Source organism: Triplophysa rosa, linkage group LG17, assembly GCF_024868665.1.
Source record: "Triplophysa rosa linkage group LG17, Trosa_1v2, whole genome shotgun sequence".
Classification (NCBI taxonomy): Eukaryota; Metazoa; Chordata; class Actinopteri; order Cypriniformes; family Nemacheilidae; genus Triplophysa; species Triplophysa rosa.
Genome location: NC_079906.1, coordinates 12830678 through 12848866, shown reverse-complemented (window position 1 = coordinate 12848866; position 18189 = coordinate 12830678). Strand labels below are relative to the sequence as shown.

At 39.0% G+C, this 18189-nt stretch overlaps 1 protein-coding gene across 3 annotated transcripts in view; it reads right to left on the bottom strand.

The window, feature by feature from the left end:
* Positions 1-9868: 9868 nt before the first annotated feature.
* tafa3b (TAFA chemokine like family member 3b) overlaps positions 9869-18189 on the bottom strand; it is an 84009-nt gene continuing 75688 nt past the window's right edge. For all 3 annotated transcript variants that reach the window (XM_057356341.1, XM_057356340.1, XM_057356342.1), the window contains 3 exons: positions 16301-16450; positions 14147-14271; positions 9869-10639 (listed from right to left, as the gene is read on the bottom strand). In XM_057356341.1, coding sequence (XP_057212324.1) covers positions 10628-10639; positions 14147-14271; positions 16301-16450 — 287 coding nt within the window. In that variant the 3' untranslated portion in view covers positions 9869-10627. The remainder of the gene's footprint in view (positions 10640-14146; positions 14272-16300; positions 16451-18189) is intronic.

Below are 18189 nucleotides of genomic sequence, written 5' to 3'. Positions count from 1 at the left end.
CCCAGCCCCATCACCATACCATAAAGGCAGCAGCCGTCTGTTCAACAACATACTGGTCTCCCATGAGTATGCAAGGAAGGTGTCCCCCTAAAAGTCCAATGAGGTTAAAACATAACTACACTGCAAGAGACAAAGACTGTCCTCTCGTAACCTGACATTCACTCTGCCACAGACAATTTAAACAACTCAACTCAAACAGTCTTTTTAAGTGACCCATTAAAGAGAAACGATTCATAAGAGTCATTTGTTAGTCATTCAAACTTAAAAGAATCGGTTCATAAGAGTACATTGGGTGAATCAAATGATATTAAGACTATGTTTTTTTTTTGCGTGCTTGAGGACAACTCAATCGCCATTATTTTGGCTCTCATTCAGCTCACACCTCGGGTTAAATATGATGTATTTAGCGGTGACTCGTTGATTATACACAGATACACAATACATTTTGCTGAAATATTTCTTTCGGCATGTTTGTTTTAACATGTATATCGTCTGTAAGTCATATCAACATCTTACCTTTCCTTCTCTTTTTCCTAAAGAAAACCTATTGCTTGAACGGACCTCGCAACGTTATGCTAACTGATACGGTTTGTGCTGTTTTTCATGCACTCATCCAGGTGTGTTTGACTCTTATTCGTGCGTGACATCAGATTTGAGAATGCACTGCCCCGTATATTTTCGATTCACTCTCGCGGTACTTTGATGTTTGACGTCGACAGAACTGCGCTGTGCGCCGCATGAATTCAGACACATGTCAGCTGACAGTCACATTACCTGCGTGTGGGTGCTTGAAAGAAACAGCCGTTTCAAAAGTCTTTAAATTAGTTGTGTCTTTTATTACTTAAGAACAAATCGTGATTATAATATAAATATAGTATAATTGTCACGGTCCTGCATTCTTGGTTCTGTATTTCTAGTCATGTGGCAGGATCGGGACGGAGCCCTTAGGTTCTATGTGAGAAAGCCATGAGTTGTTTACGTTCTTACTTCTCATGTGCTTTCTCGTGTCTTGTCATTGGCCCCGCCCCTCTCGTTTCATGTATTGCTTCCCTGCCGTGTCTTATGTTTCCCACCTGCCCTGTGTCATTATCCCTCGTCTGTCTTCCCCTATATATACCCTCATGTTTCATTGTCTTGGGCTCTTGGATTGTGCTATGTGCCTTGTACTGCATTTCATGTGTACATTTATATGCTTCGTGTTTTTGTTCCCCGAGTTCCTGCCTTGTCTTGCTCTGTGTGTCCCTTTCTGTAAGTGTGTTATTTATTATCTTAGTTCTTGTTTTTGCCCCCTCGTGGGAAGTTTTTGGTTTACAGTTTTTGTATTTTAGTTTATCTTATCAGACACCCCCTCGTGGGTATTTCCTTTGTTCTCTGTGTTTCGTGTAATTAAAGTCTTGTTTAACCCCTTCACCACCGTCTGCCTGCATTTGGGTTCTTCTACCTCCGCCCATCCGTGACAATAATAATAATATAATACAAAATATAATATTTTGATTAGCTACATATGTCAAACAATATGACAAATTGTCGCAATTATCGAAATCTGGTTAAGTGAGTGCTGAAATGCTCTCATGGTATTTTGCTGTCATACGCCAATTGGTCTGCACATTCACATTAAAGGAATGTTAGCAACTGTGATTAATGGGGAACCATTGACTACCATAGTAGAAAACATATAGTAAAATATTTTTTTGTTCTGTTGAACACAAAATTAGATATTTTGGAGATTTTAGGAAAACAAACAGTTGACTACTATTTTTTTTTTTTCTACTATAGGAGTCAATGGTGCCTCAGAAATCCCAGTTGCTAACATTGTTCCAAATATCTTTCTCTGTGTTAAACAGAACAAAGAATGTATACAGGTTTGGAACAACTTGAGGATGAGTAATTCATAACATAATTTTTAGCTTTGGCCGGTGAACTATCCCTTTAACCCAGATATAGACATCATAAAGCATACATCAATAAGTGTTGGTTACTAAAGCAATAAGCCCCAAGAATCAGTGGGTTACAGTGCATTTTATAACAGCTAAGGGCGTTGTGCCTAAAACCCCCTGAAAGGAGTCATCGATCAAATTTTTCTGTGTTTAAGTACTATAATCGGGTCTCCAGTGCATCTAGCAACCCAGAAAACGTGAAACACAAGATCCCAGTAAGTTTGTTTTGATGAGCCTTTCCCTGCAAGCATGTGAGAAATCGAGCTGTTCAGATTTCACTCCTGTTGTGACGTAAAAGCAGGATCTTATTATAATATTACCGCCCCTTAATCTACACAATTCCACCCACGGCGCTGCCGCCATTGTTGTTTTCACAAGCGACAGCGGTGTACGTGATGCCATGGCTAAAGTTCGTGGACAACATGCAACATGCAATGTAATCGCTGCACAGAGTCCTAACCTCGGAAGAGACAGGAGTGAATTTATTTTATTTTTAGTGGAAACCCCTTAGAAACCATAAGTAAAAACCTTCTTGTTTGTGTGAATCACTTCAAGCCGGAGTGCTTTATCAACCTGGGACAGTACAAGCAGGATTAGCTTCAAAGTTGTTCCTCAAGAGGGATCGAGACCAACTGAATGAGACAAAGCTGCCGATGTAAGTAATATTTATCAACAGTCTGAATTGACATACATGTACCATATATATAGGAGGATAACGTTAGCATATGATAGCGAAGGGAGCTAAGTCAGTCAGGGGCTAAATAGAACATTGCCAGTGTTAAACTTACTCTATATTTATGTTATTTGGCAAATGGGCACTTGGAGTTTAGCTGTATGTACATTATGTGCATTAATATGTTCAGCTGTGGCAAGCTGTTTGTTTTGCTAATGAACAGGGGTGAACATTGCGGTTAGTTTTGTTTTAAACCACTCAAATCAGACGAGAGCACAACGCTATGCGGTGGCCGTGTGCTTCTAACCAGGAGTGGTGGAGTTCCATTGCCTCCCAATCCCACGCCGGCGATGGGCCATTCCCGGCTCAAGGCCATCGTCCCCTGCAGGACTACGCCCGGGAGCTAGAGGCGAGGAGGGGTACCTTCCCTGAGGTGCTGGTGAGTGCCTATCTGGTGGCCGGGATGGATAATCCTCCACCCCTAGCTGAAGGAGGAGCTGATTTATCTGCCGTTTTCTCGGTTGGTGAATCAGCTGCACTCTCAAGAGAAGCGGCTAGATGGCGTCGCTTCCAGCTGCCCCCAGGACTCCTCCCGTTTCAGCTTTGGTACTGTCCCGGAGGACCACGTCCTGGTCACCGGGGCCGTGGGGCTCTCAGTCCCGTCCATCCCAGCATCCTCAGGTCCGGGCCCTCCCAGCCTCCGTGGAAGGTGTGGGAGAAGGGAGTCATGGGACTCCCCATCTGACTCCTCCGGTGCGGAGATGGCTACATTCCCATCTGCATCTCCGCAGCCAGCCATGTGCCCAATGGTCCGGCCCCGGAGAAAGAAGAGGAAGAGGGGGTTGCTGCCTTTTCCTCCGGCACCCCAGCCAGCGTTCCAGCCGGCAAACCAGCCAGTTATCCAGGCGGCACCCCAGCCGGTGTTCCAGTCGGCATCCAGTCCTGCCCAGCAGCCGGGATCCAGTCCGGCTCAGCAGCCGGCGTCCAGTCCGGTATTCCAGCCGGTGTCCAGTCCGGTATTCCAGCCGGCGTCCAGTCCGGTGCAGCCGGTGTCCAGTCCGGCATTCCAGCCGGCGTCCAGTCCGGGGCAGCCGGCGACTCAGCCGGCCTCCCAGCCGTCGACTCAGACGGCAGTCCGCCCGGCCCCTAGCCGTATCCGGCCGGCAGCCAAGCCGGCCCCACCCACTGCTAAGACTCCTCCCACTGTCCCAACCTTGTTTAGTGGCCCCAAGTTTTGGCCTCCTGTTGTCCCACCCCCCCTCCCTTGTTATTTTTGAAGGCCCACCCCAATCCCATTTTGGCCTCCCTCATGTTCCCCCTAGTTTGCTCTGTGCTTTGTCTCTGGTGTCTGTCTTTGTGCCTCTCTGTTTTGGCCCGCTGAGGTTTCACCCTTGGTACGCCGTGAGGCGTCTCTTGGGGCGGGGGTTCTGTCAGGACTCTGTCCTTCCTGTTATGAGTTCTCATGCTCATTGGACGGAGTCATGCGTTTTGTGTGGAGACACGTGGCTTTGTTGTCACATTCGCCGCGTGTCATCCTGTCTTGTCTCTCAGCCCCGCCTTCCTGTCTCCCGTAATCTTACCTTGAGTGTTAATCCCAGTCACCTGCCCGTCACCTCCCGTATGTAATTACCCTTCGTTAGTCTTCCCACATATAATGCCCCTTTGTTCTCTGTCCTTTGCCGGTTTGTTGTCGAATACATTGTCTTTATGTCAGCGTGTCAGTGTAATAGTAAGTCTCATTTGTTCTTGTTTTCACTGGTTCCCTCAAGTTTATTCCCCCCACGTGGGAAGTGTTTATTTTGTATTTTTGAAGCTTTGCCTGTTTTCCCCCTCTTGGGTTTTTGTTTTATGTGTTTGTGTTTTAAGAAATAAAACATTTCTGTTGTCCTCCCGTCTGCGATTGGGTTCTGTCATTCTGTTCTCTGACAATCTGCAGGTGCGCATTCCGTGGATTTTAGGCAAGCATACACGCACAACGTGAGGGATGCTTTGCTTTGTTTTAGTCTCCGGACGAATGATTTGAGACGTTTAAAACTAAACTAACCGCAGAGGAGTTCAGGAAACATAATTTAGCTAAGCCATGGCAGTACTACACGTGTGTTGTGTTGACACGCCGGACGGAAGGTGGGTGGGGTGCTCTGTAACACATTATCATTTAAAGAGACATGCACCAAAACGGGTTGCTGTGAGCATAGCTGTTTTTGACGAGGCAAGAAGGGTTTTGTTTACACTGCCATTGAGTGTTTTTAAGCAAAATATGTTCCAGACATTTCATGAAGACCCTAATAAATCATACCAACTTGTTGAAAGTGCTCATCCGATGAGTCCTTTAACTGTTATAAAATGCACTTGTAACCCACTGCTTCATGAGGCTTTTTGCTTTTATAAAACGGTTATTCCATATGCGTAGCAAGGTTTCATAAAATAAAGTAAATAAAGTGATATTTAGGCTATGTAATGCGGTCAGCAGTTATAAATCGGGGTATTTTATAATGGCTTAGAACTCGGCTCAACCAATCAGAATCAAGGACCAGAACTGACCGTTTTATAAATGAAATTAATTCAATTTGGTTATATGAATGGAAAAGATTTAAGACTTTCGCAAAACACCAAACACTAAAACCACATTATAAAAAGTGATTTTAAGTATAGTTTTAACATGTTATTATAGAAATTAAAAGTCAAATGCTATATGAAGTATATGAAACATTTGATCTCTTTCAGCGTCTCTTTCTCTCACTTTCACTCATCCTATTCATCTGTTGTTGCTCTGTACTTGTCTTTTTCAGTGCTAATGGCTCTGTGACGGGGCCATCTGTTTTCATTCACACACACACTGGACTATGTGATGCTAAATGGCACTAGTGTTCTGGTATCTGATAAACACAACTAATTCAAATTAGGTGTGTAAATGTGTTAGCGTGGGGCAAATGAGATTATTCTATAACATTACACTGCGTGATTAAACTGGAGCAATGGACTGCATGAACTAGAACGCAAGACCACAGCTCTACATTACATCAATTGCAGACCAAGATGCACCACTGGACTACATTTACTGCATCATAAAGCTCAAATTGCAGCACAACACCATGGCACTAAACTCCATAAAAAAACAGTATTAATTAAGGAAATAGACCAGAGAATGAATCTCCAGCTCTAAGGATCACTGGAGGATGTTGGTGTGTCGCCTGAAGGAATGTGACCAGTGGAGTCAGAGCCAGATTCGGATCAGATCTGAATTTACCAAAGCTTCACACTGAATGACTGACTACTTTCTGCATGCCATGTTCAGAGAACATCAAATAGTCCGGGTAGATTCAAGTTCTTAAAAATGAGTGAAGGGAAACTTCATCTCTGCCAACAGCAGTCTGGCCTATAAACTCGTAGATTTGACTCAGAGAGAGTTTGTTTATTTTCGACTTTCCATTTTAAACTTGCTATTAATATTTTATGTATGTCACCGAATCAACAACATTCTGAAAATAAACATTTACCACAAAAAAGATTTAACCGAGTATATGACAGCCTCAGAAACACCCATTAACAACCAGAATTAAGACCAAATGTGCCTTTTAAGGGGGTTAGGCTTTTTTCAATAAATGTTTTTCTAAAAAATTAAAATTGTTCCTGGATTGTGGCTGAAATGAAATCACCAGTTATGAATTACTTAGGTAAATTAATCAATTAAATGACTAGGAGGAAATACAGAGAAATCATAACATTCCTGTGCACTGTAAAAGTGAGTTAAAGTTTAACATGATTTTAAAATCCCTCACACATGTTGTGACTTATATTGAGTTTATTTGTTTCATACTGAGCAAATTATATTTTGTATCCCCTAAGCATGGGCCTCATGAGAAATTTTCATGCATTTTTACATTTCCATTAAAGTAATATTTTATTAAGCCACTGGTCCCCAAACTGTCAGCAAACCTGAATATTCACACACACTATTGTTTTCACCAGAGTCTGAAAAAAACAAGAAACATTTTCATAGTCCACAGCCAGTACCAGATTTAGTACTACTATTATTTAATAATTAATGGCAACAAACATGTTACTTTGATGGAGAATGTGTCTTTTGTATCCAGAAGCAGCAGGATGACAGAGGGGTCAGTTCAATGCTACCATAGTGCCATCTGAATTATTGAGTTCTGCTAGATTTGTCTGTGCAGTGTTTCCCTTTTCTCAGTGTCATCTCGCATTATCATGCTACATGGATTTCACCCACAAGCAGACATGAGACACAAGATTTCTCCTCAATATTATTTGCTGTTTCTTTTATCTTTGTTGTCAGTGGCATACATCCAATTCACCTTTCGGCTCGTCTCTTTTCTGAACGTCTCAACCCTTTTTTCTGGGAACATGTTAGGAGCCAGCTGCAGGTCACAAACGTTTATTGTCACTTTGCAATTTGGGGCTGAAACCATCTATTTCTGCTATGCTTGAAAAATAAATGCCCTTTCAGACATGCCTACTGCTACTGGTTACTGTATGTGACAAACACACATTTGAAGCTATATTAGTGCGGACCTTTTATTAGCACAATTGTAATAATGAGATAATATTTACTTTACCTTTATCCCAAACCCAAAGCTCATGATTTGGTCAATTTTAAAATAGCATTTAATGGTTTTATTCACTAACCAAATTAGATTTCCTATCTTACCCCACCCATACACCTAATACCAGCAAATACAGTTATGCATTTTCACATTTTCTCCAAGACGTAATTTACTGTTTATGAAGCCATTTTCCAAAATGTAGGTGATTTCAGGTTTCACTATCATTGTAAGCAGAACCTGACCCACACAAAGTTCAGTGTGTGCGTCCTGCGTCTGTGTGTAAAGATTGCCATTAATGCATCATATTTTTGCTCAACTGCATGAAACCTTCAACCAGTGTTTTGACACAAATTTCCATTTGAAAAACTACGAAGACAACATTTCCAATCTCTATCCAATTTTTCCTCCCCGTTACTGCTCATCCGCCAGCTGATGTGAAAATAATGAGGAATGATGTGTTTTTTATCAGCGAGCAGTTATGTAGGTCACCGATGTTAAATTTCAGAATACTCAGAGACACAGTTACACAATACAGCTAGATAAAGTATGATTAATATGCATTCATTTGCCTCGCTTATGAATCTGTTTTGGTACCCGCGTGTGTGCTGGTGATAATGCTAATTTATAATCTACAGATGTTTTTGATAAAACTGCCATCCTCTCCCTGTTTCTAATTACACGCTGATTTATACCAAAACATTTGCATTTAAAAAGTAAGACCTTTATAATAAATAAAGGTAATAATATCTAGAGTAATCAACAAGTGTTGATTGTGTTGTGTTGTCAGGCTTAGATCAAAATGTGTAAATTAATGCATTGTAAATGACTGCAGGGTATACCTCGCTCTAATTTACAGCATCACATGCCCTGCACATCACTAATACACACCTTGAAACACAGGCAGCCCTAAACATCTACACTCTTAAAAAAGGTGTTTCACGGTGCCACAGATGAACAATTTTTGTCTGAATGGTTCCATAAAGTACAATTAATATTAAAAGAACCTTTCTGTTTCACAAAAAAGGTTCTTTGAAGTGGAAAAAGTAAAGATATGGTTATTTTAAGATGGGTGTTTTCAGGGGGCATAAAAGGTTCTAAGGGTCTTAAGAAGATTTTAAAGAAAAAAGTCTACTGAGCATTATTATTGTTTCATTTCTAAGTGTTTATCTCTTCTTTTGCTACATGCAAAGTTTCCAGAATTGTTTCTCATTATACTTATTTTTCACACTCAAAGTGAAAGTAGCTAGCTACAGAACAAATACATTTGAATTGAAAATGTTTCTCTTCATGGCTATACATCAAGTGTAGCCGACTATCTAAAGGTCCAGTGTGTGAAGTTTAGTGGCTTCTAGCGGTGATGTTGTGAATTGCAACGAACGGCTCACTCCACATATACAGAAAAATTATATATTTTAGGAAGGGCGTCCTTCACAGAAGATGTATCATATTTGGGGGTCCTAGGCATCATAAAGTTTGAAAAACCCTGTTTTAAGAAACTATGAGTAATGTTTTTTGGGGGAACCAATGGTTCTTCTTGGCATCTCTGAATAAACTTTTGAAGCACCTTTATATAGTTTCTTGGGACTAGATTTGAGCCAGGGTTAAATTTACCCGAACACTAAGTAGAACTTTTTTTTTTGTTCAGTCTCCTTCACATCTTACATGCATGCCCTTATTTTCTTTGTTTTTAATTTCTCTATATTGCATGTGCATCTATGCTATGAGTGTGTGTGGTATCTCTTGGTCTTTTCTTCTCACCTTCAGACTTCTGCAACTTTCATTTGCATAAGCAGCACTGAGTCTGGAACATTACATTCCGCGGTGATGTACCAATTCCTGCTGTATGTGTGACACAGAACGACAGTGGCAGGATTTGACAGCGAATGAGTGTTCCTTTGTTCACCGGTTTGTATTTTTCTCCATTCTCACTGATTCAAAGTAGCCCCCTACTTTAAAAGTGTAGCCCATCTATTATTATTCCAGAACGTTCAGTTGAATTTTAAAACTCACAGTCTCAGCTCTCTGGAAAACCTGCATAACGCAGAGCTGTCGCGCGGGGGGAAATTTCTGCTGCGGTGAGCCTTGCTATGCGTGTGCGTGACTGTGGATGCGTGTGTGTTTGTGATATCATGTACTAGCGTATCAGCATGCATCTCCATACACGACCTATGCATCATTTCCCTTTCAAATATCTTTTTTGTGCCTTTCTCCCTGTCTCTCTCCCTCCCAGTCAATGTCATTGAGGTTACCACTCATGAATTTTATTTCGGGCTAATTTCTGTAATCTCCTAATGACATGCACAAACGTTTTCAGGATTTCCTCAAAGCTAATGCATGTGCATTGAACAGATTTGATCATTCGATTAGACAAATACTAAAAGCATTTGCAGACAACGAGCGAGAGCGAGAGAGAGAGAGAGGTGCAGTATGAATAATGTTTAGACTTTTCTTATTTTAGCGCAGCACCTCTTGAAAGATGAGGGCATTCATCTGGAGTGACTGGTTCTGTCTGAAGGCAAAAAGGTCAGAAAACATGAGAGACATAAATAACGCTGATTATGTTATTTCCCATCTATCAGTATCAACGAATGATAAATGAATAAATAAATAATGTTACCTGAGTCACAAAAAGTAGTGAGGTTTTTGACTCGCAGCCGGATTGAATATGGAGTACAAAGAGCATTCCTTTTTTACATCTTTAATTAATGAATATAATACTGACACATTTACTCAATAGCAGTTACCAGGCTGGATAAAAACACTGATAATAAAAGTGATAACCGTTCATTTTATTCTGCTTGTTTGAGAAGACTTGATTTTTTACACTTTTACATATTCTAGAATACACTGGTACATCTATTCTCGGATATTTCAGACTGTGGGGCTGAAAAGCTTTAGTTTAGAAACAAACAATATACACTTGATGAATCAGACAGAGGCCCGGATTGATTTTTTACACGTTTAAATGCTGTTTAGGTTCCACTGAATTATCATGAAATTGTGGGAGGAACTTAATGATGAGGGAAGGAGTCAGAGAGCAAAAAGTGAGTGATGTTTCTGAAGAGATGGCCGCTCCACGTATACTCCGTTTGCGCTGCACAGGCGTATATGATCGAACATCTTCTGTAAAAAACAACTGCATACAGAGACCGCCCCCCCAGCCGAATACACTCCAGTGTCTATAAATCCACCTCCGGGGAAGAAGACTGAGCGTCCAGAAGGCCGGGGGGCCGACACAAGAATGCTCCTAATGTTTATGGTGGATACAGGTATGGAGACATCAGTGTGGTCATCAGTTTTGTCACTTTCAATAATTTGGGTTTGAGTAATACTGAACAAATCCTGTTAGCTGAAGCTTAATGTCTTCTCTTGGATCCTAGTTAGTCCACTTTTCCTCAGTTTCAGTTCTATCTTCCCAGTCCAACACCGTCGCAGATCTCATTTCAGAACTATCGGGTCACCTGAAACAGAAAGAGAAGGAATTTAGGTTTGATATTATCCCATCAGATAGGCTACACCTGTGCAGGCTCGCACCTGTTTACCAGCACAGGAGCAACCCCAAAACATCAATCATTTTAAACCACACAGCCTTCTTTTATACAAGAGAAGTCGTGTGGCGTCTGGTTCTCCTTGATCTCCGTTAGTAAAGCCTTCATTAACGGTTGACATTTATTTGCTCACATTTGTGTCTCAGCCACTGGTGTGCATGCTCTGCTGGAGCTGTGGGTGAACGGGTTGGCACCCAAGCAAACTCATTCATTTAGAGCCTGGCATCTTGCGGTCCAAGTTGGCACAGAGGGACAACTGAGGAGAGCGGCGTGGCACAGCGCCCGACACTTGATCCACCCTCTTGCTCCTTGTCTTTCTTTCCTTTTCCTCATATCTCTTTCAAGTTTTGGCAAGTTTTAACAGTTACTGTGAAGATCAGTCAATTTAAACATCAATACCTGATCAAAGCAGCTCTGCCTTTCTCCGCACCGTCTTGCCACTAACCTCCACGGAAAGGTCGAGGAAATCAGTGCCATGTGGGGACTTCAAAAATATAGTCGCCTGTTTAGGTTTGGGTTTGTTTTTAAAGTGTAATGTAAATTCATGTAGCAGTTTTGTTTGAGATTTATTAATATAAGGCTGAGTGTGTGACAAGATACAGTAGTGGCCAAAAGTCCAACTTTGGGCAATTGACATCTTTTTTCAAATATTTTATTAATAGATATACATTAAAATGTTTGTATGCATGTTGCATTAGTATAGATTTTTTGTACATTTACTGTAAATAAAACTCATATCCCTTAATACTCTGTGGTTTGCCTTATTGCTAAATAATGTTTTTGAAAGTTTACTGTTTTGTCATACACCTCATATTTTGATGGTTTATTCTAACCTAAGGGGGCATTACAAGCAAATATTGTACAAATATACCGTATTTCCCCCTCAGACCCCACTTTTGATTACTATATGACTTATAGGTCTTTATGTTTGTCATGATCCCTGTCTGTGTTTCCCCGATTATTGTGGACTTGTAGTTATATGCCTTAGTTCCTGTTTCCTGTCTAGTGTTGTTGTTTTTTGTAGTTCTTTTGTTCATTGGTTTTGTGTCATGATCTGTTTCAGGTCTGTCGTTGTTAGAGGTTTGGTCTTGTGTCTCTTGCTTTCAGTTGGTTTTCATGTGTTTTGGCTCTTTTGTTATTTTGTTACTTTGTTTATATCCATTAAAATCTTCACTACATGTGGATCCGCTTCTCTGCCTGGTTACTCATGTTACAATGGATTATTTAGCTGTTGTCTTTCTGAATCCTTGTATCTTCGTATTTTGTGATTTTATTTTATCCCATAAATTATTATTTAGCAAATATATAACCAATAAAAAGTATTAGAAAATTCTTCTTTTTAATCATTTAAAAAAAAAATTCCATTCCACCGAATTTGGACATCCAAGGTTTCAGAAGTACAGTGACGATTTTGGTCAATCTTTATCTAGTACAACGAAAATAACTTCATATAAAAACAATACACGTTAGTTAGGTAAACATGTATAGTGTGTTTGTGAGCAAGGTTATTTTAGTTTACTAAAATTAAAACTTTGAAAACGTTTCTGTTCATTCAATTCAAATAAAATACTGACCTAAAAATTATTGGAAAAACTTAACTAAAGGAAAAATTGGAATGTTGCCACAAAAATAAACTGAAATAAGTTTAAAGCACTAAAATTATAATAATGAACAAAAACTAAAATAAAACTAAAATAAAATTGATTCAATTTAAAAAATTAAAAAATAAAATGTCAAAAGCATACGCCAGAATTGCTAAAACTTTAACTAAAATTAACAAAGACTACAGATCTAAAAATAAAAGCTTATTTAAAATATTAATAAAACTAAATAAAACTACAATCAAAACTCTAGTCAACCAAATCAAATCAGTGTAAAGAAAAACAAGATCTAAGTTACATTACACACACCCATACACACCTATGTTCCTTTCAGGTAGCTTTTTATATTCATAAAGAGTAAACGTTTCGCTTCATCTAAAGAAACATCACACACTTTCAAACACTCCATAACAAATGCAGGCTCCCATCAATTCACTGTGATTAAATATGGATCTGTGTTACGTGCATGTTTAATGTTATGAGAGGTGTGCAGGAAGAGAAGAGCAGTCAGATCATCATCATCACCATCAGTCAGGGATCAAACCAGAACTTTCTCTCTTTTTAGTTTTTACATTTCATGACACCCCTTTGGAAGGGCTTTACAGTAAAAATATGAGCTTACCATGAACGTTTTTCCACAGTAACATATCCTAACTTTAATGTATAACACCAGTGTACAGCAGGCTATATGAAACACTGACAGCACATAATTGTAAAGGTTAACAAAGTCATCTGGTCATTTCATTTTATTTGAAATGTGTCTTTGTGTCAGCTCGTTTCATAATCTGTCACCCATAACAAAAGTTAAGGGTTTACTGCTGTACTTGTGTTACTTTTCTGTCTCTCTTTCTTTGTTTCTCTCTGTCAAGATTCAAGAAGCTTCATTGGTGTGATAAAAAGGAATTGTCTCTGTTTTGTCTCATTCTTTGGTTTCCAAATCAGGCTGTATTGTTTTTTTATGTGAGTTTAAACAAACTTCAGGCTATCTACACATGAACTCATAAGGTAAGGTTCGGAATGCATTCACAACGAGATGAATTAGGTCACAGAGTGAGAGAAAAAGAGAGAGAACCCACATTTAAATGTAATGCACAGTTTTCAAAATTCAGTATGTCAAATGAGTAGGATGTCTGAAAATTTTATATACAGCAGGGAAACAACAGACTATTAAGATTCTGAACTGTGCAACCGGTAGATGCTTTGCTATTCCACTTTGATATTTTATATATTGTCATGCAATGTCATGACAGCTGAAGAGCCATCAGCTATAAAAGATATTAAATCAGATATTAAAAAATATATGATTTCAAAAAACAACAAGACATCATACTGTATGATTCATTAAAAAAAATCCTGTTATTAAAATGATTTCTAATTATTAAACCAGAGCTATATTTGATGACAAATGGTTGGATGTCTATCCCTGTGGGTTCCAAATCTGCCATTTATACGGTTAAATTTCAGTCAGAATGGCGTTTTAGAAGAAAGGCTCCAATAGAAAGTAGACAAGACAGCTTGCTTGGATTTGGAACGGAGCCATGAGAGTCAGGGGATGAGAAGCATTTGCATACTTACCGTACAGGAAGTAAAAAGCTTTCCAGCTGTAACAAGTACACAGCAGAATTACACTTGTGATAATTGGGACAGCGAAACTCAAAATCCAATCTACACCGATTCTGCACCAAAGTGATAGACCATGATTGAGATGTTTCAACTTGAGATGTTTTTTTTGCATTTAGAAACAGAAGTTTTCAAAGTCAGGACAGCAGAGTAGAGTGCTCTTGTTTTGAAGTGTGCGTGTACCTGTATGTGTACTAACCTTGGTGGTCTTCACTTTGTTGCCTGTGCTGCAGCTCCAGCCTGTAAGGTCGGGCAGGACTTTACATTCCTCGCTGTCCAAACACGGCTCCATCTGACACCACCACTTCTGAGCAACTATAGATGCTACATCACAGGGAACATGGACAGGAGCAGTGAGGTTAGTACACACATACTCACGAAGTGAACTGCAGACAGAGGTCGAATTCAGTCAGATGCTGTGCCACTTTCGCACACAATATTTCAAGACAAAATCCAGTTTACCACCACAACACTAAATGCGGTGAATTAACTTGGTACTGTGATTATTTTATTAAAAATAATCAGAAATCTGCTTTTGTATAAATGAGATTTGTGACTCAGACAGTGGCCAGAGATTCACTGTTTCCAGTAATGCTCTTCCTAAAAAGAGATGTTTGATTTATTAAGCGGCTCTCTTTTTCACAATATGTACAGTAGGTTACTTATACTGTGGACTGCATTTTAATCATAAAACCCAGTCCAATTGCATTGTGCATGCAACAATTATTTTAGATGTTTAAATAATAAAATATGTTTTCTATTGATCATGGCAGCAGTAATTCATTAAGCAATGACCAAATGATAAAGAAGAACTTCCTTATATCAAATAAATGGCAATAAAATATATTGCCATCTAAAGCCACTTTTTTTGCTTTACTCATCTGCTAAAATAAGTTTTTTTTTATAATCTCAACAATTACCGTTTAAGAGACCATTCCAAATTTTCATTTAATCTGCATTTTTAGATGTATTGTGTCAATTCCAGTCCATTGTCTGTTGAGTTTCAACAAAATCAAACCTCAGGAGTGACAAAGTCATCCAACAGCAATGTGAAAGACTGACAGCATGACAAGACACATGACAACTGTGATAAAAATCGAGGTTATCGCATAAAAAATAAATGTTGATCTTTTCCTAAAAACATTTATAAATATTGCTGCTGTATAGCTTAAAAGTGAATATGAACTTGTTTTCATTCCAGTATTTGAGATGTGAAAAAATACAGAGCATCTTTTCTGTTATTTTTACCTGTTTCTCAAGTTTTCATTTTCTGCAAATAAATGCAAATAGAAACAATATTTGTATTCGAAACTTGGTGGAAATATTGTTAGTAGTTCACAGCATAAAACATAATAATCATTTAACTTAAACACATACCCATAAATAGTCAATTTAAAAAACTGAAAATAATTTTAAAATGGTCTCTTAATTTTTTTGGCTGTATATGATTATATATAATATTATCATGATACAATTACAGTTGTTTCTCAATTTGTTTAATCAATCATCATTTAATATAATTCAATTCCATTTTTAAATGAATTTAAAGCCCTATAAATGATAATCTGATGATCCAAGGAACCATGACAAAAATTATCTCATGAAAAAAACCAAAGATAAAAAATGAATGATATGACCTCTTTAAATGCAGAGATGATCATGGGGTTCAGTTCAAGAGCTAGAAAATGGCCAACAGATGATAAGCAATTTGATATGATAGAGAGAAAGGATGAAGCATGAGATGGGCTGAAACACACATTATTTGACATTTCCTCTCACGCAGAGCGCTGCGTGTGGAGACACTTGAGATATTTTTTCCCGAGCTTACAGTCAGGCAAAATAAGATAATGATCGACTTCTCTGTCAAGTGGACAGTGTTGACACAATATTAAATGAAACAGCCAGACAGTCAAGGAGGGAAAAGAGGAAGATGCAGGACACAATCTCTGTAGTTTTAGTTCATGCAATGGGCATTGCATTGAGCTCAATGACAAAATCAATCGAAGATGGCCGACGAAGCAAGATTATAAACATAAATATATTTCATTCCATACTCAAAAGCAGCAATAAAAAAGTCCAATACAATTAAAATGCACTATTTTAACTAATATTCATGTATTCTAGATTGATAATCTGGAGGGAATGAAAAATATGATCGTATTTCTATATTGTGGTCATATGTTGGATTATTTGTTTAATGTGTTGCCATCAATAACAGATTGCGATCATTTCTTAATTTTGTGTATCTAAGAGGAATGCACATAAAATTCCTCTGTCCAGTCACACTTTAGAATAAAAAAACGGAAAATAATAAAAATGAATAGAATTAAAATGGATAAAAATGCATTTTTACCATCCACACAGGAAGGTGCAGCTCTTGTTGTTCCTGCGACCTGTCCCGGAAAGCAAGAACACTTGACAGTCTGTGATCTCTCCTCAATCTTATTTCTGTTACAGCAGCGATGGGCTGCGATCACCTCACATGTGCCAGCCTTCACATGCACTGAAAAAAAAACACACACACAGACATTTCATAAGAACATCTCTCTCCGTGTGACACTGCAGTCAGCAAATAAATTACACATGCACACCTGCAGTCTGTCATTTCACCACCAACTGTCACCACATGCATATATTGCCCTGTCGTAATGCAATGCACAGATATGTTTGATGCAGCTATTAATATTTATGGTTACGTTTGTACAGCAGCACTAATTTAGACTCCTCAAAAATCTATTTACAATGGCTTTGTATTCTTTTTGAAGTGAAAACTTTAATTAAAACTCTGAAGAACACACTAGCAAAAAATTAATAACACAACTGCTCAGAAACCCAAAGGCTACTTGATAGTCTGGGTTGTCAAAATGATTGAAATTCAAGACGAGATGTATAACCTCTCACTATCTCAATATCACATCAATGAAAAGTGTAATTTTTTGAGCGTTTGAAATTTCACACACATTTTTGAAACAGTAAGACAGATGAACTATGGGATCTTGAAAGACAAAAATATAAACTGCAATAAGGGGTAAAAAGCAAATGCCACCAACATCTGAATGTATTTTTTTACATTTACATTTATTCGTTTGGCAGACGCTTTTATACAAAGAGACTTACAAGTAGGAGAGCATATAAACATTTTGTCAACACGCCAAACAGTACCGTTAGTTTACAAGGCCATGCTACTAGGAGGATTAAAGCTGGAGTAAACAAGGTAGAGAATGAACAACAAGAATTTCTTTTTTTAGACACAAGACATAGACAGTTATTGGTTAGTCAAATAAATGCGGAACGGGTATGTTTTGAGCTGTTTTTTTAAAGTTGTGAAGGATGCTGCAGTTCGTGTGGAGGCTGGCAGTTCATTCCACCACAGGGGAACTGAATGAGTAAAGGTTTTTGCAAGCGATTTGGTGCCTCGCTGTGATGGAACAACCAGGCATCGCTAATTTTCAGACCGAAGATGATGGGCGGGGATGTAGACCTGGAGCAGTGAGTTGAAGTAAAGGGGCGAATTTGAATCCGTTATCGTTCTGAAAGCCAGTGTCAGCAATTTAAACTTTAAATTTTAAAACCAGTGAAGTGAAATCAGGAGAGGTGTTACATGGGTTCTTTTAGGCTGATTGAAAACTAGACGCGCAGCTGCATTCTGGATCATTTGCAAGGGCTTGACTGCATTAGTTGGAAGACCGGCCAGTAGAGAATTGCAGTAGTCCAGTCTTGATATGACCAGAGCTTGGAGCTCCGACAGGAACGGCCTGATTTTCCTGATGTTGTAGAGCACATACCTGTAAGTTCGAGAGGTTGCTGCGATGTGAGAGGTGAATTTCAGCTGGTCGTCAAACATCACCCCCAGGTTCCTCACAGACTTTGTGGGTGTTATAGTTGAGGATCTGAGCTGAATGGTAGTGTTAGGTGGTGTTAAATTGATGGGCGGGCCGGTATAACCAGGAGTTCTGTCTTGGAGATGTTGAGTTGTAGGTGATGCTCTTTCAATTCAATTTCAATTTATTTTATTTATATAGCACTTTTCACAATGTGCATTGTTCCAAAGCAGCTTTACAGGAGAAAATAAGAAAAACAGAAAAACACTGTCATGACTCGGAGAGGAACAAGAGGTTCGGAGACTCAAATGCGGGAAAAAGGTCTTTATTGAGCAAAATATGTCCACAGCAGATCACCAGAGTCACTAGCCACAGGTACCTCGTGAGCCCGTGGGGAGAGAGCTCGACCCAGCGGTACTCA